Source organism: Somniosus microcephalus, chromosome 1, assembly GCF_052327205.1.
Source record: "Somniosus microcephalus isolate GS21.2 chromosome 1, FLI_Smic_1.0, whole genome shotgun sequence".
NCBI lineage: Eukaryota > Metazoa > Chordata > Chondrichthyes > Squaliformes > Somniosidae > Somniosus > Somniosus microcephalus.
The window spans coordinates 400446444-400470877 of record NC_140987.1 but is presented as its reverse complement, the minus strand read 5'-3'; the positions used below and the strand labels follow the sequence as shown (position 1 = coordinate 400470877).

General features: G+C 47.0%; 1 protein-coding gene across 1 annotated transcript in view; it reads right to left on the bottom strand.

Moving 5' to 3' along the window:
• tex11 (testis expressed 11) overlaps window positions 1–24434 on the bottom strand; it is a 300617-nt gene that overhangs the window by 108717 nt on the left and 167466 nt on the right. Inside the window, exons 18-19 of the mRNA XM_085992186.1 lie at window positions 11922–12007; window positions 1908–1961 (exon numbers count right to left, since the gene is read on the bottom strand). Coding sequence (XP_085848312.1) covers window positions 1908–1961; window positions 11922–12007 — 140 coding nt within the window. The remainder of the gene's footprint in view (window positions 1–1907; window positions 1962–11921; window positions 12008–24434) is intronic.

Below are 24434 nucleotides of genomic sequence, written 5' to 3'. Positions count from 1 at the left end.
CTCTGATCCCCAACCACCCCCATCGCCTGCCGATCCCGACAATCCTGCAACCACCCCTCTGCCTGATCCTCTCCCTCCTCCCGATTGCCGACCCCCTCCTGATCTTCTCTCCCCCTCCCAATTGCCGACCCACTCCCGATTGCCAACCCTCGCTGAACCTTTCTCCCCACCTCCCGATTCTCGACTCCCTCTCCCGATTGCCAACACCCCCTCCAGCCGGTCCAGACACCCCTCCCGCCGATCCTGACCCCCTCCCGCCCGATCCCTTGCAACTGAGGCCTATCCGCCCGCAGCCATCCTCTCAAGCTGGCTGGCTGCGGGCAGGAAACAGAGGCCTCGCATTCAAATTAGACCCTGCCGGTAAAATTGGCAGGACCTGTGGGAAACCCGGTTTCCCGCCCGCCACGGAGCTACCCACCCTCAACTCGCCTCCCTGAACAAAATTCCGGCCTATATTCCCAGAACCTCCTTCTCCAGTGTTCTTGTAACCCTGGGACCCTCCTCCCCAGTGCTGTAGACCCTGGGACCCACAGCCTCAAAATACTGCTAGTTCCGAAGAGATTATTACAGTTCCACACCCAGGGCTCCCCTTCGCAATGCTCCCTGCTGACATGTGTCCCAGTAATATTACTTGGCATAACAGCCCTGTTCTTATAAAACCTCTGATTCACCATGGGTAATGCTTTGGGAGATCTGCCAGTAAGTTTTTAAGCTTTCTATTTACAATGAATTAATATTCAAGCAAGAGTACTGATATATATATATATATATATATATATTTCAGCTACAACAGCTTATTAATTAATATTATTGTAGCTATACAAATCAAATACAACTAGTTGATTTCCTGTGGCACTGCGCACGGATCTTTTTTAAATATGCAGAACTGAGGCTATTTTGAAAAATAAAGTTAGCAGAAGCGAGAGTATAGAAGAAAAGGAGGAGGTCGGGCTGTCTTAAAAAAGGAAACACAACCGAAGCTATGAAATGGGACCAGAACATACCTGAGCAGAACAGGAATAATTTTTCAAATAAGTAGTTGGGGGACTTTTTCAAATAAGGAACACAACAACAATTTTGAAAATAAGGGACACAATGGGGGCAGTTTTAAAAAAAACACCGGAACTGAGTTTTTATTTTAAAAACCCACAGAGAGAAGCTTATTTTAAAAGAAGACAGGGGAATTTTGTTTAAAATTACATGAGAACTGGTGGGGGTTTTTTTTTTTTTAAAAAAGAGAAACGGTGGAGAAAAACTTCCCAAAGTCTGGTTGGATGTGCTCCAGGCGTTTGTGCAGGTGAGTGATTTTGTTAATAAAGTCAGGTGGGTAGGTTGGAAGCACTGGAGACCTCAAGTGGCAGAGAAAAAGCCGGTGGCACATATGAAGGCCCAGAGTCTGATGCTGAGGCAGGGTGCACTATTGGGAGCGATAGGGAGTGCCTGCCCCCTCATTATGAAGATGGTCTTGTAACTGATGGACAGAGGCTACACCCCCACAAGGCCTTCCCAGGAACTTTGGGGCAAGGTCGGAACCCAGTGTTAGGCTGGAAGTCTGCCTGAATGACTGCAGATTTTCAAGGACCATGCATTTTTCTTTGGTTGGTTGGCACCAGCTATTACTGACAAGAACTTCACTAGTGAGATCAACAATGGAAAAATATCAATCTTGATCGCATTGATGGAATTTCCACTGATGCATAAATCAGTGGGAGCCAGCATGGAAATGTATCTACACCTTTCATCAGTGAGTAGTAGTACACTGCAGTTGGTCTCAGCAGCTAGAAACTATATCATGCTTCAATAAGAAGCATTGCAAGCAGCATTCATGCCTATCACAGTAAAACTGCAACCACGTTTAACACAGTACTAAAAGAGAAAGGATACAAACAGAGATACAGTGAAGTTACCTTGTGTCTTTATCATCTGTATCTGCAATAGTTGGCACTAGGCGAATTAAACATCTGTTTAAGATAAAGGGATCAAGTGAAAAACCTGGAATTACTTCAGAATTTCTGCAGATAGAAACTTGTTTAAGAATTTAGAGAAATAGGGCTAGAAATTCATGTACTTACCGCCACTCCGTAGCGCCATGAAATGGCGATAAAATGGCAGCGGCCACTCTTTCACCAGCTGCTGGTGGGTTCTGCGGTGGCTGCCATATTCCTCTCCCCCTTTGTACTGCCAGTAACTGGCAGCGCCCTGGGAAAGAAAGGCGGCGTGGTGACGTCAGTTGGCATGCAATGCCGACTTAACGTCACCAACGCGTAATTCGACCCTAGCGCGGGTCCTAAGCACGCCAGGTAAATCTGGCCTACAAACAGGCTGACAGTGGTGATGTCTGCAGCTCTTAAAGGGACACACACATCATTCAGGTAAGTTTGAGCTTAAGGGTTTGGTCTGGATTTTTTTGATTTCATTGAAGTGCTGGCTTGCTGCAATAGGTGTGAAAAGTTTTTTAAGTGTGTAGGAAGTGCTGCTGGACGCTTGCAAGGGCTCAGATGGTAAATGAAGGCCTTTGAGAAGACAGAACATGCTGCAAATACTCAGCAGGTCACGCAACATCCGTGGAGAGAAAAACAGAGTTCACATGGGGCTAGAAATTCAGTATCGCCCTGGTTGGGGCGCTAAATTTGAAAAAGTTGTAGAATTAGCGCCAGGCGCTAGTCCTTCTGACCTCCCGCTAAATTGATTGTTAGCACTCCAAGAAAGAACTCACGCTTTGCCTACAACCACAGCTATCCAACTATAGCATGCACATCTCCCAAACACATAGCTGCACACTCACTCACACACTTTCCTTTCTCTTGCGGGCCAAATGTGGCCCACAGTATGAGGAAGCAGGAACGAATAGGCGGGGGTGAGGCAGACATCCAACAGCTTACAGACCTGGAGAAGCGAGTGCCGAGTCATTGGGTGCCAGGTGGTGGGTGCCATGGCCGTTGGCGATGTTGACCCCCTTGAGGACAACAACGGTATGTTCATCCCCTCTCCTTCTCTCATTCCACTTCCCCCTCACACACAAGCCGTTCCCACTTTCCAGCTCATTATACTGTCTGCAATCCTTGTTCCCTTCCTGCCCCCCTGCCCTCACCTTAACACAAGTCTTGTGCTTTTATGCTTTCAGGTGATCAGCAACCAGCTGACCAGCCTGTCCCTGAGCCTCCCAGTGAGAGTGAGGTGGGAGAAGAGGAGGAGGAAGAAAGCACCACGTTACTGCATGTCTCACCCACAGGCACCACTTCAGATACTGGGGCTACGCGATCTTTAGAGGCAAGTTTAGTAGAGGGGTCAGCACTGGGTGATGCACCAGGGACGAGCGGGCTGCAGCAAAGCCAGGGAGAAAGGGTAGCTGGGGAGCCAACTCCCCGGAGAGCGAGTTCTGTTGCACACGACTCAGATGAGGACCTCAATGAGGAGGCATTCACAAGAAGGGTGATGGTCATGCACACCAAGATGATAGGTGCAGTGGCAAGGGTGCCCGAGAGCCTATCGGAAATGGTAAGGAGCGTGGAGGAGTCCGCCTCCAACATTGCACAGAGCTCTGCGCACACCATGGAGCCCATCCTTGGCAGCTTGCAAAGGATGGTGGATTCCCTGAGAGATCGTGGAACCCAGACCTCATGCCGTGTCTCATGGGCGATGTGGCAGCATCCATTGCAGCACAGGCAGAAGCCACGCAACGTTTTAGTGCTGTAATGCAGTCAATGGTTGCTGCCATCGAGTCTCAGACTGCTCTCATGCAGTCTCAGCTTGATGCCACGCAAGCTCTGACTGCTGCTATCATCGCTGGGTCCACCACAGTCCACCGGGAATCTCACGGTGTTGCAGCAGGTCAGCAATCTGTACTCCAGCAGATTGGTAGGGATGCTGAGGTGCTGCCCGGGGGAGTGGCAGTGTGTCAGCCGAGCAAGAACCTGCTGTCGTCTCTCCGGATGACAGCATTCCTGCTCCCACCATTGCCACTCCGCCATTGCCCTTGTCGCTGCCTGTCATCCAGCCATGGCATACAGCTGCCACCCAGCCTGAGGTGGTGCAGTGTACAGTCGGGCCTTTCAGGCTCAGAACTGCTTGAGGGCGTCCTGCAAGGCCATCTGTAGTCTCAGGCACCAACACTCAGCAGCCTTCCACCAGCCCTGCTGCAGCCACTGGCCACAGACTTCGTAGGAGCAGTAGATTAGGAAAAGGCATTGTAAAGAAGGGAAGTAAGGGTTTGCACAAGGGTGATTAGATAATATTGTTGTTGTAGTAAATATGTGTTTGCTGAATGTTGATAAATTTATTAATGGAATTTTGCAGAATTTGTGCTGTCTCTCATTTCAGCTTTGCGCTGTGATATGGCATGCGAAATGGGTGGAATGATGGGGATGTGGTGAGCGACCGTGATGTGGGGTAGAATTTATTGGAACCGCAGTCTGATGAGGCAGTCACAGACCGCCCTTCCAGAAGGCCGATTGAGGGAAATCAGGGACACTTCCTGTGTCCCCGACGACCATGTGTACAGGAAGTGTATCCAGCTGCAGCTACTGACAGGCCACATTGCGGCGCTGGAGCTACGAGTGGATACATACTGGAGCATTCGCGATGCTGAGGAGGTCATGGATAACACGTTTAGGGAGTTGGTCACGCTGCAGGTAAAGGCTGCACAGGCAGGAAGAGAATGGATGACCATCAGGCAGAGTAGTAGGCGCAGGCAGGTAGTGCAGGGGTCCCCTGTGGCTATCCCCCTCTCAAACAGATATACCGCTTTGGATATTGGTGAGGGAGATGGCTTATCAGGGGAAGGCAGCAGCAGCCAACTTCCTGGCACCGTGGGTGGTTCTGCTGCACAGGACGGGAGGAAAAAGAGTGGGAGAGCTATAGTAATAGGGGATTCTATTGTAAGGGGAATAGATAGGCGTTTCTGCGGCCACAAACGAGACTCCAGGATGGTATGTTGCCTTCCTGGTGTAAGGGTCAAGGATGTCTCAGAACGGCTGCAGAACATTTTGGAAGGGGAGGGTGAACAGCCAGTTGTCGTGGTGCATATAGGTACCAACGATATAGGTAAAAAATGGGATGAGGTCCTAAAAGCTGAATATAGGGAGTTAGGAGGTAAATTAAAAAATAGGACCTCAAAAGGTAATAATCTCAGGATTGCTACCAGTGCCACGTGCTAGTCAGAGTAGAAATAGAAGGATATTTCAGATGAATACGTGGCTAGAGGAATGGTGCAAGGGGGAGAGATCGAAATTCCTGGGACATTCGAACCGGTTCTGGGGGAGGTGGGACCAGTACAAACTGGACGGTTTGCACCTGGGCAGGACCGGGACCGATGTCCTTGGGGGAGTGTTTGCTAGTGCTCTGGGGGAGGGTTTAAACTAAAATGGCAGGGGGTTGGGAACCTGAGCAGGGAAACAGAGGAAAGGGAAACAAGGATAGAAGCAAAAAGGAAGGAGAAAAACAAAGGTGGCAGTCAGAGAAATCAAGGGTTTAAATCAAACATGGCCACAGTAAATAATAATTCTAAAAAGTGTTAAAAAAACAAGCCTGAAGGCCTTGTGTCTTAATGCGAGGAGCATTCGTAATAAGGTGGATGAATTAGCTGCGCAAATAGAGGTAAATAAATATGATATGATTGGGATTACGGAAACATGGCTCCAGGGTGACCAAGGCTGGCAACTCAACATCCAGGGGTATTCAATATTCAGGAAAGATAGGCAAAAAGGAAAAGGAAGTGGGGTAGCATTGCTGGTTAAAGAGGGGATTAACACAATTGAAAGGAAAGATATTAGCTCTGATGATGTGGAATCTGTATGGGTAGAACTGAAAAATACCAAGGGGCAGAAAACGTTAGTGGGAGTGGTACACAGACCTCCAAACAGTAATGCGGAGGTTGGGGATGGCATTAAACGGGAAATTAGTGAAGCGTGCAAAAAGGGCACAGCAGTTATCATGGGTGACTTTAATCTAGACCGAATGGCCTACTCCTGCTCCTATCTTCTATGTTTCTATATTGGGCTAACCAAATTAGTAACAATACTGTGGAGGAGGAATTCCTGGAGTGTATACGAGATGGTTTCCTGGACCAATATGTCGAGGAACCAACTAGAGATCAGGCCATCTTAGACTGGGTATTATGTAATGAGAAAGGATTAATTAGCAATCTTGTTGTGCGAGGCCTCTTGGGTCGGAGCGATCATAATATGATAGAATTCTTCATTAAGATGGAGAGTGAAGTAGTTGACTCAGAGACTAGGGTCCTGAATTTAAATAAAGGAAACTATGATGGTATGAGGCGCGAGTTGGGTAGGATTGATTGGGGAATGTTACTCAAAGGGTTGACGGTGGATAGGCAATGGCAAACATTCAAAGATCGCATGGAAAACTACAGAATTTGTTCATCCCTGTTTGGAATAAAAATAAAAAAAGGTGACTCAACCATGGCTAACAAGGGAAATTAGGGATAGCATAAGATCCAAGGAGAGGACATATAAATTGGCCAGAAAAAGCAGTAAACCTGAAGATTGGGAGCAGTTTAGGATTCAACAAAGGAGGACAACGGGATTAATTAAGAGGGGGAAAATAGAGTATGAGAGTAAGCTTGCAGGGAACATAAAAACTGAATGTAAAAGCTTTTATAGATATGTGAAGTCAAGCGACGGTCCCTTGCAGTCAGAATCAGGGGAATTTATAATGGGGAACAAAGAAATGGCAGACCAATTAAATACATACTTTGGTTCTGTCTTCACAAAGGAGGACACAAATAACCTCCCAGAGATGTTGGGGAACATGGGGTCTAATGAGAGGGAGGAACTGAAAGAAATCAACATTTGTAGGGAAATGGTGTTAGGGAAATTGACGGGATTGAAGGCCGATAAATCCCCAGGGCCTGATAATCTACATCCTAGGGTACTTAAGGAAGTGGCCCTAGAAATAGTAAATGCATTGCTGGTCATCTTCCAAAATTCGATAGACTCTGGAACAGTTCCCATGGATTTTAGGGTAGCTAATGTTACCCCACTATTCAAAAAAGGTGGAAGAGAGAAAACGGGGAATTATAGACCGGTAAGCCTGACATCGGTAGTGGGGAAAATGCTAGAATCCATTATAAAAGATGTAATAGCAGAGCACTTGGAAAACAGTGACAGGATCGGACAAAGTCAACATGGATTTACAAAAGGTAAATCATGCTTGACTAATCTACTGGAATTTTTTGAGGATGTAACTGGTAGAATTGATAAGGGAGAACCAGTGGATGTGGTGTATTTGGACTTTCAGAAGGCTTTTGATAAGGTCCCGCATAAGAGATTAGTGTGTAAAGTTAAGGCACATGGGATTGGAGCCAAGGTACTGACTTGGATAAAGAACTGGTTGGCAGACAGGAAGCAAAGAGTTGGAATAAATGGCTCTTTTTCCAAGTGGCAGGCAGGGACTAGTGGGGTACCACAGGGATCGGTCCTAGGACCCCAGCTATTCACAATATATATATAAATGATCTAGACGAGGGAACTAGATGTACTATCTCCAAGTTTGCAGGCGACACAAAGCTGGGTGGGTGTGTGTGCTGTGAGGAGGATGCCGAGAAACTCCAGTATGATCTGGACAGGTTGGGTGATTGGGCAGAAGCATGGCAGATGCAGTATAATGTGGATAAATGCGAGGTTATCCACTTTGGTGGCAAAAACAGGAAGGCAGAGTATTATCTGAACAGCAATAGATTGGGAGAAGGGGAAGTGCAACGAGACCTGGGTGTCCTTGAGCACCAGTCGCTGAAGGTAAGCATGCAGGTGCAGCAGGCGGTTAAGAAGGCAAATGGTATGTTGGCCTTCGTAGCGAGAGGGTTCGAGTACAAGAACATGGATGTCTTGCTGCAGTTGTACAGGGCCTTGATGAGACCACACCTTGAGTATTGTGTGCAGTTTTGGTCGCCTTATCTGAGGAAGGATGTTCTTGCCATGGAGGGAGTGCAGCGAAGATTCACCAGACTGATACCTGGGATGGCAGGAATGACGTATGAGGAGAGATTGGGTCGATTGGGCTTATACTCGCTGGAGTTTAGAAGCATGAGAGGGGATCTCATTGAAACTTATAAAATTCTAACAGGACTGGACAGACTGGATGCAGGAAGGATGTTCCCGATGGCCGGGGAGTCCAGAACCAGGGGTCACAGTCTAAGGATAAGGGGTAAGCCATTTAGGACTGAGATGAGGAGGAATTTCTTCACCCAGAGAGTGGTGAACCTGTGGAATTCTCTACCACAGAAGGCAGTGGAGGCCAATTCATTAAATATATTCAAGAAGGAGTTGGATATATTTCTTAAGGCTAAAGGGATCAAGGGATATGGGGAGAAGACAGGGACAGGGTACTGAATTTGGATGATCAGCCATGATCTCATTGTAAGGCGGAGCAGGCTCGAGGGGCCGAATGGCCTACTCCTGCTCCTATCTTCTATGTTTCTATGAGTGGCTGCCTCCTCCCTCACTGCTGTTCCTCCTCCTCCTCCTCTTCCTCCTCGTGAGGTGGTCCCACTATGCCTGGTGGCAATGGTTGGGCCCTCATGATGGCCAAGTTGTACAGCAGGCAGCACACCATGACGAAAGGGACACCCGCTCAGCCGACTACTGGAGGGCCCCTCCCGAGTGGTCAAGGCAGCAGAACCGTTGTTTGAGCATTCCGATGGTCTGCTCGATGATGTTCCTGGTGGCGGCATGGCTCTCATTATATGAGTGCTGGGTAGGAGTGTTGGGGTTGTGGAGGGGAGTCATGAGCCAGGTCGAGATCGGATAGCCCGTCTCCGACCAGCCAGCTGCGAGCTTGATGTGGTGGCTGGAAGAGTGCTGGCACACCGGTCTGGCGCAGGATGAAGGCATCGTGGCTGCTGCCAGAATAGCGGGCATTGACAGTGAGGATTCGCTGTCTGTGGTTGCACACCAACTGGAAATTAAAGTGAGTGGTAGCCTTTGCAGTTACGGAAGACCTCAGGATTGTTACAGGTGTCTGCAAAGCGACGTGGGTGCAGTCAATGGCGCCCTGCACCATGGGGTAGCCCACTCTCCTGGCAAAGCCACGTGTACATTCATCCTGCTTCTCTCTGGTGATGGGGAAGGAAATGTAGTCCCTTCTCCTGTGGAGAGCATCTGTGACCTCCAGGATGCAGAAATAACAGTGAACTGCGAGATGCTAGATATGTCTCCTGCTGCAGATAGGAAGGATCCGCTGGCCTAGAAATTGAGGGCGACGGTAACCTTGACTGCCACTGAGAGCCGTGGTGGTCCGGATCTGAGGCTCGAGGTATGGTGCAAGAGGTGGCAGAGCTCTGTGATCACCTCGTTGCTGAAGTGGAGCCTTCTAAGACACTGCTCCTCAGTTAAATTTATGTAGGAGAAGTGCTCTTGGAATACCCTCGGAGGGTAAGGCCTTCTCTTGACAGCCCTGTTGGCCCTCCTCCCTCTGGCCACATTTTCCAATGTTTGTCTCTGCCTCCACTGCCTCTGACATTGATGTTGGAGGGCGAGGTTGAGTGCAAGTACAGCCCCCATTAACGTGACCAAGTGTCAGACTTCGAAATCTTAGCAGAATGAAAGTGACAAATTTTTAGAAGGCAGAACACTCCTGAAAATAGGAAACGTTTAACTCACTGAAAGCGGCTGTTTCGCTAAGTGAAATTGAGAAGGTAGCATTGATTGACGACTAAAATGAAACTGGATGTTGATCCCTTTAAATACCACTCCTACAGCGGCCATCCGAATGCATCACGCCTCCTATTCCTGCCGTTGTTCAGGCCAGGCGCTAAGGCAGGGGGCGACAGTGAATTTTGCATCTGGGCCATTAATCGGGCGTTCCAAACGCATTGAAGTCACGATCTGGTATCCGCTAAAGGCCTAGGCGGTAAATATTAGCACCAGAGCTAAATCCCGGGTGAATTTCCCATGCGGCGTTGGATTCGCCGCGCCCCGCCGCAAACCCATTAGCGTCCCCCAGGCGCTAACGGGAAGCGCTAACATGCTGAATTTCTCCCCCATTGTCTCAGGTCGACATGCTGCCTGACCAACTGATTATTTCCAGCATTTTATGCTGTCATTTCACATTTGCAGCATTCGCTTGCAGAGGGAAGAGGAAGACGCAGAAGAGAAGGAAGCCGAAGAGGATGCATCCCAGACAGCCCCTTTGTGGCCAGGATATCCGGGATGGAATCATCTGCCTTCGGTTCCACTGGCTGGGCAGGCTGCCTCTTCTTTTTGACCCACTGACTGGGCAGGCTGCATTTGTTGGGTGTGTGAAATGAGGATGGCACAAGGTTGGAGTTGTGCTGACAGGAGGGCGGGAAAGCAAGAGGTGCACGCCAGAGGGATGCTTGGCCAAGAGCTTAACCATGCCCCTGCCAAGAATGGCCTACACTGTCTCCTCCAAGGGGGTGAGGTAAGGATGTGCCTCATCATTGGTGCAGATTGTTGATAGGTGAGTGATTGGAGGTTGTGCATTGAGCAGTGTGTGAGGCTAGTGATGCAGTTGGTAGGAGATGGCTTTTGAAGATGCATTCACTGACCTTGACCACAGGTCTGAGATCATGAAGCTTCTTTGGGTACTGAAACCAGGTGGTGGGGGCGACACTGCTGGCAGTGATGGCCTTAGTGATGTGCTCCCACATCGTTCTTTCTGGAGAGCCTCCTGGCCCCTGTGGATAGAGAGCCGCTCTTGCAGTGTTGACCCCCTGCACGAAGCTGGAGTGCTGCGTGTGAGACCCTCGGTGCCCCTTCCCTGGCTTGCTGAGCCATTTGTGTTAGTGCTGAAGCAGTTTTCCCATTTGTTGAGGTTAGGAAGGTAATTCAGTTTTAACAGCTGAATTCACATTTGGAACTTCTTTTAAATATTGAATATTTCTTAAAAGGCAGAAAGGGCTGAAAAGTGTATTTTATTTTGTATTGCTTCAGTGAGCATGGCCCCTTTAATTCTCAGACTTCCTCATTGCCCACAATTCCCTGCGAGCTCCACAGCTTCGCTCACAGAGGCTGTGGGAAGCTGCAACGCCAGACCTGGACAGAAACTTCATCCCGGATTCCTCCAGCAACACCACCAGGGCGGTGTTGCACGGAAGGCGAGCGCTGCGCCACGTATCTCTATGCCCCCCAGACCAATTTCACTCGGTTAGCGTTGCGGCCATTTCCAGTGGCCATTAACTGCAGTTGCCATTAACATCAGCAACTTTGCTGGCGAACATGAATTTTTCCCCCCCGATATGTTTACAATTCTTCACATTTTTAAAAGCCTGCCACCCCTTTAAGCATCAAATCAGCATAATGTTACGATGAGAACCATCAAAAAATTAAGGACTAAAAATGAAAGTAGATGTCCTTCTTATTTTTGGTCTAAATAGAGCTTAAAAAAAACACCAAATTTTGTTGGTGTCTTTGCTTATTCGGGACACTGTATGGAGTTTCTTTATACAGTAGTAGTAAGCATTTTACATCTGTCCCTGTAGCAAGTGTTCTACTGAAAACAGGATCAGGATGCAGGTGAGTGCAACGGTGGTACTGCAGTTCCCTGGCCTATAATACTTTATCCTTTTGTGGTTTTTTCCAAAACACAAATTAGAATTTTCTAAGGAAAACAAAGATGGTTACATTTTGATATTGTTAGCAGTGGAATTACAGTCAGGACATCTCCTTTAAGCCCAAAGAAAAAATTAAAACAGCATTTTATAATAAAGCTGCAATAATTCACTGACCTGTCAACTTAGGTATTAGCTGCTTCCCAAAATAAAGAAAAAACTTATATTTATATAGCACCTTTTACTTCCTCAGGACTTCCCAAAATGATTCACAGCCAATGAATTACTTTTGAAGTGTAGTCACTGTTACATAGGTAAACACAGCAGCCAATTTGTGCACAGCGAAGTCCCACAAACAGCAATGAGATAAATGACATCAACACCAGTTCTGTACCTGAGAGCTGTGAACAATTGACTACAGTCTTGAGAGTATTCACATAAATACTCAAATGCCTTTCTGGCAGCATCCTCCTGGTCATTCTAAAGATATACACATATAAGATTGTAAACATTAGATCATTAATCACATTTTAAATGTTGAACCACAATATGCATTTAAACATTTACAAAAAAAGAAACACCATTTAATTAAAAACATTCATTATGAATCATCCTGTAGGTTCTTTATTCTCTACTGTGCTTTTTAACAGTACCTTTAACAGAGTGGTCATTTATTGTAGGTATTTTGAGTAGAAAATAACAAAGAAAGACAGGTCTACATTTTGCAAAGTGATAGTACAGGAATCCCACCCCAACTGCGGTTTTGCCATACGCAGATTTCACGTATACATGGTTTCCTCTCTGCAACAATTTTTGCCAACCGTGGCAGTGAATTTTGCGTATATGCGCTGCTCTTTTCAGCATAACACCCTGGTCTCGCTCCACTCGTGGATATACTGTACCTGTACTGTGTGTGTGTGTGTGTGTGTGTGTGTGTGTGTGTGTGTGTGTGTGTGTGTGTGTGTGTGTGTGTGTGTGTGTGTGAACGTTTAGCCCTTAATCATTGCCCCTAAGCGTAATCTCAGTGGTAAAGGTGAATCAATAGCGAAAAGGGCAAGGAATGTATTAACCTTAGATAGGAAATTAGATGTCATTAATAGGCTTGCCCGTGGTGAAAGTACAGCGTCGGTTGGACAACTAATGGGGGTTAATGGGTCCACCATTAGAACCATAAAAAAAAGTGAGGTGTCAATAAGGGCTAGTATTGCAGGTGGCTCTTCAAAAAGTGCTCAAGTGTCATTTATGCCACGGGACCATAAGCTTGAAAAAATGGAGAAGGCACTTAATATTTGGTTGGAAGACCAGAACCAGAAAAAAGTGAATGTTAATTCCGCATGGGTACGTAAGAAGGCCCTTAGTATCTACAAGCATCTTACTGTGGCTGCCGGGGTAAGTGTAGATGACAAAGTTTCAAGCGAGTAAGGGCTGGTTGAAAAATTTTAAGAGGTTTGCCTTGACTAACCTCAAGGTTGTGGAGGAATCAGCCTCAGCCAATCACGAGGCCGCTGCCAAGTTCCCGAAGGAGCTGAAGAAGTTGATCACCGAGAAGGGTTACCTGCTGGAGCAGGTATTTAATGCAGATGAGACTGGTCTCTTCTGGAAGCGGATGCCTTCCCAAACTTTCATCGCGAAGGCGGAGAAGCATGCTTCGGGATTCAAGGTGGCTAAGGATAGGGTGACCCTTCTCCTCTGTGCTAACGTCGAGGGAGACTGTTAAGTGAAGCCGATGCTGCTCTACCGCTCTTATTCCCCGTGCTCTGAAGGGCAAAAACAAAAATTATCTACCTGTCTTTTGGCGTTCTAACCACAAGGCGTGGGTTACTGCTGCAGTCTTCATGGGCTGGTTTCATAACTGTTTTGTGCATGACGTGGAGCGGTACCTTGAGAGAGAAAATCTGGCCTTCAAGGTCCTACTCATCCTCGACAATGCCCCTGGCCACCCGCCGGCACTCCAATTCGCCCACCCTAATATTGAAGTCGTCTTCCTGCCTCCCAACACGACATCACTCCTTCAACCCATGGACCAAGGTGTGATAGCCACCTTCAAGGCATACTACATACGACGCAGTTTTGACCGCATGATGGAGGCTATGGAGGATGACGCAACACTGACGGTGAAAACTTGTTGAAAGGATTACACCATCGCTGACTGCATCATCGACATAAAATAATCGATGGATGAACTGAAGAGGATGACAATCAACGCCTGCTGGGGTAAACTTTGGAAGGAGGCAGTGAATGACTTCCGAGGCTTCCCTACAGTTGACGATGAAGTTGATCACATTGTGAAGGTTGCGCGACATTTGGGAGGCGAGGGGCTGGCTGACATAGAGCTTGATGACATCGAGAAGTTGACGAAGGAGGACCTTGATGAGCTGATACAGCATTCTAGTGAGGCAGAGGACGAGGATATGGTGGAGAAGTCGAAGATGACAAGTGTCAACCTTAGCAAGGCAATGCTCGTTGCTACTAATCTCTCGGACCTCTTTATGGAGATTGACCCATTCTTGGAGCGTAGTTTAAAATTCAAGCGAGGTTTGGAGGATTTAATGAGACCATACAAGCAGGTCCAGAAAGATACAGAAAAAAATGAGTCAACCATCCATCGCAGAATTCTTTAAGAAACTGCCCAGTTGATCTTTTTTATTGTGTTATTTGAACATTTATTGTTTTTGTTACGTTATTATGGATTTTATTTGTGTTTAATAAAAGAACAAGCAACTTACACAGGCTCTGAAGAGTTTAAATGCGGCCACGTTTCCCCAAACCCCATTTTTCCCATAGGGTCTTGTATTTGCCAATCACGGTTTTACCAACCACGGGGGTTTTCAGCGACGTAATCCCCGTGGTTGGGGAGGGATTCCTGTACTCAAAAACAGGAGAAGCATTAGATCCTTCTATTTTTTGTTCAATTTACACAAACAACAAGGATTGCATAAAGTAGTACAGAAACTGGCTGTTACATTGTTATAGTATCACATTGTTAAATGGAACTACTTTGGTATGGAACTACTTTGGTATGGTGTAGTTATATTGCTATGTGGCACACTGTGCACGGGCAGTGCACAGTGCAGCGTCGGACATCTTGTATCACTCCGCACCATGCGGCAGCACAGAGAAACAAAGCAGGAATACAGCTAGTAAAAGCAGTAACTAAAATGAGCTAAAAGTGTCTGTATTATTTATAGTAAAAGAACACAAAGAGACACAACATGGTGGCAGCGGTATAAGTGAGTAAAAAATTGTGCTATACGAACTACGAATAAGACGAAAAGTGATTTTATGAGCTGATTGTGAGTGCCGATGTCTGCGGTGATTTGAGAGTGAATCGTACGGGAAACTAAAATGATGACTGTGCAAATGCAACCCCTCATGAACTGGGAAGCCGGCGATATAGTAGAAGCATTCCGCAAGTTCAAACAGAAATGTGAGCTTACATTCAAAAGCTTCCTGAAGGGCGCTACCAACGAGGAAAAGGTTAGTTACATTCTGTTGAGGACAGGAGAAAAAGGTCTAGATTTGTATAATAGCTGGAGTTTGACTGAAGACGAAAATGAAAACCCTGCGACAATTTTTGATAAATTCAGCAACCATCTAGAGCCTAAATCCAATCACCGTATACACAGATACAAATTCCAGAGTCTAAGACAGGAACCCGGTGAAACAGCTGACAATTTCCTAACAGGGCTGAGAAATGAAGCCAGCAAGTGTAAATTTAAGGAAATGGAAGAAAAGCTTGTGGACCAGCTAATATGGGGGTCAGCGCATGTAGAGGTACAAAAAGCCCTGATAGGAAAAGAAAAGCTCGGAATAACAGAGGCTGTAGATACTGCGAGAGCTCATGAAGCAGCAAATGAAAACGCTGATTTCTCAAACGGCTGACATGCGGACGGCTTCTGAGACGGACAACAGAGTGGATGCAGTGAGAGAAAAGTACAACACACAAAGACATACACATGACAACGGGGGAAACATGTGCAGAAATTGTGGAAGACCGCACGATTACACAGACAAGAGGAAATGTCCAGCATATGGAACAAGCTGCAATGCATGTGGCAAACTAAACCACTGGGAAAAGAGGTGTTGAACGAAGAAAGAAGGAACATACATCAAAAACAAAGGCGGACAGCAGAACCAGAGAAAGAAACACAATATCCATGCCATGGATGAGCAGGATGATGATGATGATCACGACAATGCACTAAACATCGAAACCATAAAGATACAGCTTCACGAGATGTCCAGAGCAGAAAATACTCCGAGGAGAGAATTGCACACCATCATCCAAATCAAAAAAAAGATCAAAGGTCGGCCCAAAACCATCAACTTAAAGTTGAAGCTGGACACAGGGGCTCAGAGCAACATTCTCCCATTGAGACTGTACCAGCAGATCTTTCCCGAAAGCCTGAGAGAAGATGACTACCCGAAAAATGGTTGTTTAAAGGCAAGTAATGTCACGCTGATAGCATACGGGGGGAGTGAGATTAAACAACTCGGAATAACCTTTATCAAAGGGACACATAAAAGAAAGATCAACTGCATGTTCTATGTCACCGACACTGAGGGGCCAGCGATCCTGGGATTAAACAGCTGCGAGAAGTTGAGATTGATCTCACTGCATCACGAGCTGACGGAAACGCCACTGAAGATAGCCAGCAACACCCCACTGGAGAACCACCCACAAATCAAGAGTAAAAAAGACTTGATAGACATGTATCCGGAATGTTTCGATGATACAGTGGGATGTTTCGGAGATTTCCAATACCACATCACCATCGATCCAGAGGTAAAGCCCGTTATCCATGCTCCACGAAAAGTAGCCATCGAGCTGAAGACAAAGCTTGAAAGAGAGCTAAAGGAGATGGAAGAAAAGGGAGTGATTGTAAAGGTCACTGAACCCACAGACTGGGTAAACTCAATTGTGGTATGAGAAAAGCCAAACGTGCGTCTCAGAATATGGTTGGACCCCAAAGATCTAAACCAGGCGATAAAGAGGGACCACGATCCCACCCCAATGCTAGAGGAGATTACGCCATCACTGGCAGGAGCCAAGGTTTTCTCAAAACTAGATGCCAGAAATGGATATTGGAACGTGAAGTTGGATGAGGAATCAACAACACTGACAACATTCAACACACCATTTGGGCGTTACAAATTCCTGCGGCTACCATTCGGGCTAAAGGTCATAGAGTCATAGAGTTATACAGCACGGATAGAGGCCCTTCGGCCCATCGTGTCCGCGCCGGCCATCACGCCCTGTCTAATCTAATCCCATATTCCAGCATTTGGTCCGTAGCCTTGTATGCTATGGCATTTCAAGTGCTCATCCAAATGCGTCTTGAATGTTGTGAGGGTTCCAGCCTCCACAACCCTTCCGGGCAGTGAGTTCCAGACTCCAACCACCCTCTGGGTGAAAAAGTTCTTTCTCAAATCCCCTCTAAACCTCCCGCCCTTTACCTTGAATCTGTGCCCCCTAGTTATTGACCCTTCTACTAAGGGAAAAAGCTCCTTAGTATCCATCCTATCTATGCCCCTCATAATTTTGTACACCTCAATCATGTCCCCCCTCAGCCTCCTCTGCTCCAAGGAAAACAAACCCAATCTGCCTAGTCTCTCTTCATAGCTGAAGCGTTCCAGCCCTGGTAGCATCCTGGTGAATCTCCTCTGCACCCTCTCCAAAGCTATCACGTCCTTCCTGTAGTGTAGCGACCAGAACTGCACACAGTATTCCAGCTGTGGCCTAACCAGTGTTTTATACAGCTCCATCATAACCTCCTTGCTCTTATATTCTATGCCTCGGCTAATGAAGGCAAGTATCCCATATGCCTTTTTTACCACCTTATCCACCTGTTCCGCCGCCTTCAGGGATCTGTGTACTTGCACACCCAGATCCCTCTGACCCTCCGTCTTGCCTAGGGTCTTACCATTCATTGTGTATTCCCTTGCCTTGTTAGTCCCCCCAAAGTGCATCACCTCGCACTTTTCCGGGTTAAATTCCATTTGCCACTGTTCCGCCCATCTGACCAACCCATCGATATCGTCCTGCAGACTGAGACTACCCTCCTCGCTATTTGCCACCCTACCAATTTTTGTATCATCCGCGAACTTACTGATCATACCTTTTACATTCATATCCAAGTCATTAATATAGACCACAAACAGCAAGGGACCCAGCACCGATCCCTGTGGTACCCCACTGGCCACAGGCTTCCAGTCACAAAAACAACCTTCGACCATCACCCTCTGCCTTCTGCCACTAAGCCAGTTTTGTATCCAACGTGCCAAGGCACCCTGGATTCCATGGGCTCTTACCTTCTTGACCAGTCTCCTGTGCGGGACTTTATCGAAGGCCTTACTGAAATCCATGTATACCACATCCACTGCGTTACCCTCATCCACACACCTAGTCACCCCCTCAAAAAATTCAATCAAATTAGTCAGACATGATCTTCCCTTGACAAAGCCATGTTGACTATCCCTGATTAATCCTTGTCCCTCAGAATTTTTTCCAATAATTTTCCCACCACTGATGTTAGGCTCACTGGCCTGTAGTTCCCCGGTTTTTCCCTACTCCCCTTCTTGAATAATGGAACTACATTAGCGGTTCTCCAGTCCTCTGGCACATCCCCTGTGGCCAGAGAGGTTCTGAATATGTGTGTTAGAGCCCCCGCAATCTCTTCCTTTGCCTCACACAGCAGCCTGGGATACATTTCGTCCGGGCCTGGGGATTTATCCATTTTTAGGCCTGCTAAAACCACCAATACCTCCTCCCTCTCGATGTTAATGTGTTCGAGCATATCACAGTCCCCCCGCCCTATTTCTATGTCTACATCGTCCCTCTCCATAGTGAAAACAGATGCAAAAAATTCATTTAGAACCCCTCCTACATCTTCCGGCTCCACACACAGATTGCCACTTTTGTCCCTAATGGGCCCTATTTTTTCCCTAGTTATCCTCTTACCCTTAATATACTTATAAAACATCTTAGGATTTTCCTTTATTTTGCTCGCCAGTGTTATTTCATGGCCCCTCCTTGATCTCCTAATTTCTTTTTTAAGTATCCCCCTGCACTTTTTGTACTCCTCTAGGGCTTCCTCCGTTTTTAGCCTTTTGTATCTGCCAAAAGCCCTCCTTTTTTTTCTAATCCATTCTCGTATATCCCCTGACATCCACGGTTCCCTGTGGTTTTTGGAACCACCCTTGACCTTTACGGGAACATGTTGCCATTGTATGATCTCAATCTCCCTTCTGAAAGCCTCCCATTGCTCCGATGCGGATTTTCCTACAAGTAGCTGATCCCAGTCCATTTTGGCCAGATCCTGCCTTATCCTATTAAAATCGGCCTTCCCCCAATTTAGAACCTTTATTTCCGGCCCATCCCTGTCCTTTTCCATGACCACCTTAAATCTCACCATATTATGGTCACTGTCACCAAAGTGCTCACCTACTAGCACTTCTTCCACTTGGCTGGCCACATTCCCTAGAATTAGGTCCAGTACCGCCCCCTCTCTTGTAGGACCTTCTACATGCTGGCTCAAAAAGCTCTCCTGGATGCACTTTAAGAATTCTACACTCTCTGTGCCTTTCACACTCTGACTATCCCAGTTAATATTGGGGAAGTTGAAATCCCCCATTATTATTACCCTATTATTTGCACATTTCTCTGAGATTTGCCTACATATCTGTTCCTCTATCTCCCCCTGACTGTTTGGAGGCCTATAGTACACTCCCAGCAAAGTGCTTGCCCCCTTCTTGTTTTTAAGCTCCACCCATATGGCCTCATTAGAGGAACCTGCTAATATGTCATCCCTCCTTACTGCAGTAATTGACTCCTTAATTAATATTGCTACACCCCCTCCTCTTATACCCCCCCCCTCTGTCTCGCCTGAAGATTCTGTACCCCGGAATATTGAGCTGCCAGTCTTGCCCCTCCCTCAACCATGTCTCCGTGATAGCAACAATATCATACTCCCATGTGTTTATCAACACCTTCAGTTCATCCACCTTATTTGCAAGACTCCTTGCATTAAAATAGATGCCATCCAGCCTTGCCCTTGTATATTTGCCCTGTCTACCAAGCTGACTTGTTTTTTTCTCTATAATTGGCAGCACATCACCCCCTTTTTCAGCTCCCCTCTGTATCCCATCCCCCTGCCAAGTTAGTTTAAACCCCCCCCAACAGTGCTAGCAAACCTCCCCGCAAGGATATTTGTCCCGCTCTGGTTCAGGTGCAACCCGTCCGACTTGTACAAGTCCCACCTTCCCCAGAAGCAGGCCCAGTGATCCAGGAAAGTAAAACCCTCCCCCCTACACCAACTCTTTAGCCACGCATTCATCTGCTCTATCCTCCTATTCCTATACTCACTAGCACGTGGCACTGGGAGTAATCCAGAGATTACAACCTTTGAGGTCCTGCTCTTTAATCTGTTACCTAGCTCCCTAAATTCTTGATGCAGGACCTCATCCCCCTTCCTACCTATGTCGTTGGTCCCAATGTGGACCACGACCTCTGCCTGCTCACCCTCCCCCTTAAGAATGCCCTGTAGCCGCTCAGTGACATCCATGACCCGGGCCCCAGGGAGGCAACAAACCATCCTGGAGTCACGTTTGCGGCCACAGAAACACCTATCTGTTCCCCTTACAATAGAATCCCCTACCACTATTGCTCTCCCACTCTTTTTCCTCCCTTTCTGAGCAGCAGAAGCGTCCCTGGTGCCAGGAAGCTGGCTGCTGCTGCCTTCCCCTGGTGAGTCATCCCCCTCAACAGTATCCAACTTGGTATACTTGTTTGCAAGGGGGATGTCCGCAGGGGGCCCCTGCACTTCCTGCCTGCCTCTGTTGCTCCGCCTGATGGTCACCCCCTGTGCAGCCCTACCCTGAGGCGTGAACAACTCGCTAAACGTGCTATCCACGACCCTCTCAGCATCGCGCATGCTCCAAAACTCATCCACCCGCAGCTCGAGCGCCACAATGTGGTCTACAAGTAGCTGCAGCTGGATGCATTTCCCGCACACATGGTCAGTCAAGATATCTTTCAACAGAAAATAGACGAGACATACAGAGGCTGTGAAGGAGCTATAGGAATAGCTGATGATATTCAGATCTATTGAGCAGATGAAAGGTATTATGTCCGTGTGTAATTGAGGCACGGACTGCAGGAGTTGGTTACAACAGGTGTTTACTGAGTGGAGACAAAACTGGAACTACTATGCAAAGTTACTTCACAGGCTTATATACAGGGGTGGTCACTACTGGTACTGCAGTATACAGGGGCTGCAGAATATAGTTCCTTCTGCAAAGTACATACACTACAATTCCTCCCCTTTTAGCTAAACAGTACATAACATTCGATTAATAATTAAATAACATATTTACAATTACAGTTGCTAGATACATTAGCTGAAGTTAAGCAATTATAAGTTCAGTCTTTGAGGAGGCTTCCTGATTCTGTCTGAATAACGCCTCTTTGGGGTATCAGGTTCTTCTGGCAAAGTTGATTCGGGATCAACGTCGTTGTTTGGTTCGTCTGCTTCCAATATCACCGATTCTGAGGTAGATGCAATTGGTACTTCGGTTTCATCACCAGGTGTATCGGATCGTGGTGTGGAATTGATGTTTTCCAGTGACTCTAGAATCTGGTCAGCATGGCGTCTTACAATGCTCTCTCCAACATCCACGGTATACATTAGAGGTCCCTGCCGTGTGCAGATCGTTCCTGGCTGCCATTTCTCTGTGCGGTAGTCCCGGGCCAAAACTGGTTGACCTATCTTAAAACTCCTGGTCGGCCTTTCATTCATATTCTGAAACTGCCTGTTCTCCACATCTCTTCGGACGTTTGGCTTAACCAAATCCAAGCGGCATCTTAGTCTTCGATTGAAGAACATCATGGCTGGAGTTTGGTTGGTAACCGCATGTGTCGCAAACAAGAAGTTATCCACCTTGTGTTGTAGGGGTATGTCTTCATTACACATTGCCTTGATAGCCTTCTTGAATGTTTGAACGAACCTCTCAGCCAATCCATTGGTGGCTGGATGATATGGGGCGGGTGTGTAATGCTTAACACCATTGTTCTTTAAGAACCTCTGGAACTCTTCAGACACAAACTGTGGTCCATTGTCGGAGCAAATCTGTTCAGGCAGCCCATTTCTGGCGAATATAGTTCGTAAGACTGTGATGGTTTTTTCTGTGGTGGTTGAGGACATTTTTATTACCTCTGGCCACTTTGAATGTGCATCCACCGCAATTAAAAACATCGAGTCCATAAATGGACCAGCAAAATCAATGTGCACCCTTTGCCATGGAGATGAGGGCCACTCCTATGGATGTAGAGGGGCTTGTGGTGGGGCGTTTTGGACCTTCTGGCACCCTGTACAGCTCTTGGTCATCTCTTCGATTTCTCTATCGATTCCCAGCCACCACACAAACACTCTGGCTAAGTTCTTCATTTTTACCCCTCCCAGAAGACCCTCATCAAGCTCATTGAGCACTCTATCCTTCAATTTGGGTGGAATTACTACTCTGGATCCACACATCAAGGTTCCTCTGCACACTGACAGCAGTTCTCTTCTCGGCGAGAATGCTGGCAACAGTGGTTCGCCATGTGCTGGCCATCCCTTCACCATTAAATCATAGACCCTGGAGAGTGTCGGGTCATTTCGTGTTTCCTTTTCTATGTTTGCATTCGTCACAGGTAGACATTTGACTATGGTCGAGTGGAATATCTCCACAGGATCCACTGCAGGAACTTCTTCCACCATCGGCAACGGTAGGCGCGACAATCCATCAGCATTCCCATGCTGTTTAGTTCCTTTGTACTCGATGTCATATTGGTGTGCCCCTAGGAAAAGGGACCACCTCTGTAGCCGTTGTGCTGTCATTATCGGGACGACCTTCTGAGGGTTGAAAATGGAGACAAGAGGTTGATGATCAGTTAGTAGAGTAAATTTCTGACCGTGCAGGTAGTGATTGAACTTCTTCACCCCCCACACCAGGCTGAGGGCCTCTCTGTCAATCTGGGCGTAGTTACGCTCGGCTGCAGTTAACGAGCGTGACGCAAAAGCTATCGGCCTCTCTGAACCATCAAGGAGTTTATGTGACAGTACCGCTCCAATGCCGTAGGGAGACGCATCACACGCCAGTCTTATCGGTAGTGATGGGTTGTAGTGAGCCAATACTTCTCTTGAAGTGATTAGGTCTTTACTCTTCTGAAAAGCCCGCTTACATTCATCGCTCCATTTCCATGCTACTCCAGTTTGTAGTAGGGCGTTCAGTGGGTGCAGAATTGTGGACAAATTCGGCAAAAACTTATGGTAGTAATTCACCAATCCTAGGAATGACCTCAGTTGTGACACATTTTCAGGCGCTGGAGCCTTAACTACTGCTTCAATTTTGTCAGGGGACTTATGTAACCCCTCTTCGTCAATCACGTGGCCACAATATGATATCTGTTTCTTAAAAAACTCACACTTGGGGCGATTGGTTCGTAGCCCGTGTTCTCTTAGTCTAGTGAGCACCTGCTCTAGGTTGGCAAGGTGTTCACTGTCATCTTCACCTGTCACTAGGATGTCGTCCAAGTAACACTGAGTCCCCGGAATCCCTTGCAGGACTTGTTCCATCGCTCTTTGCCATATCGCCGGAGCTGATGCTACTCCGAATACCAGTCGATTATACTGGTAAAGACCTTTGTGAGTGTTTATCGTGAGATACTTCCTAGAGGATTCTTCAACCTCCATCTGCAAATATGCTTGTGCTAGGTCAATTTTTGTAAAACGCTTCCCTCCAGATAGTGAGGTGAAAATATCTTCTATCCTCGGAAGAGGATACTGTACTGTGTGAAGGACTGGGTTCACCGTCACCTTGAAGTCCCCACAAATGCGAACCTTCCTTGACTCCTCAGACTTATTGTTTAACGTTTTTTTCATGACAGGAACGATGGGTGTCGCCCACTCGCTCCAGTCTACCTTAGATAACACGCCTGCATTCTCCAGATCTGCCTCGACGGCTGGGCGAATTGCATACGGTATCGGTCTTGCTTTGAAAAACTTGGGAATTGCATTCTCTTCTATTTTTATCGAGGCGGTTACGCCTTTAAGAGTTCCCAGTTCTTGTTGAAATACCTCTTCAGCATTAGCTAAGATTTTTGACAATCGTCCAGGTGTGACGTCGTCATCCTTTTTACCAGCCACAGTCAGTGCCTGAATGGAGTGCCAGTCTAAACTTATCTTTCTGATCCATTCACGTCCCAATAACGGTGGTCCACCATCTTGCAGTATGTACAGATACAATTTCTGTATTTCTTTGCCGTTGTATTCGACAGGCACCCTTATTTTCCCTCTGGGGTATACTTTCTGCCCCGTATACGTCTTCAAGACAATGGATGTCTCTTTCAAGGGTATGTGTGAGAATAGCCGCTCGTAGTCTCATCGATTCATGACGGTCAGGGCTGATCCTGTATCCAATTCCATTTTGACTTGGGACCTTGCTATCGTGAGGGTGACCCAAATGGTTCGGTGATGCTCTTTCGCGATTACGTTGTGAAGTTTGAGACAGCTTAGTCTCTTGTTCCCGGATTCACTATCGCTCTTCTGGTCTTCGGAACTACTGTCCGTCATCTTTTGTACTTTCCTGTACTGTTCCTTAGTAGCCTTTTTGTTGTCGTTAGTCTTCTTTCCAGACCTGCAAACTCGTGCAATGTGTCCCATCTTTCCGCATTGCCTGCATATTTTGTCCTTGGACCAGCAGTCCTTCTGGTCATGGGTTGTTCTGCCGCAGCGATAACATTTTTCAAATCCCCATGTCATTTCATGGGTGCCGTATTCCTGTGGCTTTTGCTGTATTTCCGCAGCTCCTTCGTACGATACTGCCAAGCTGAAAGCCTTATCCAGCATCAGTTCTTTCTCTGAGAGTA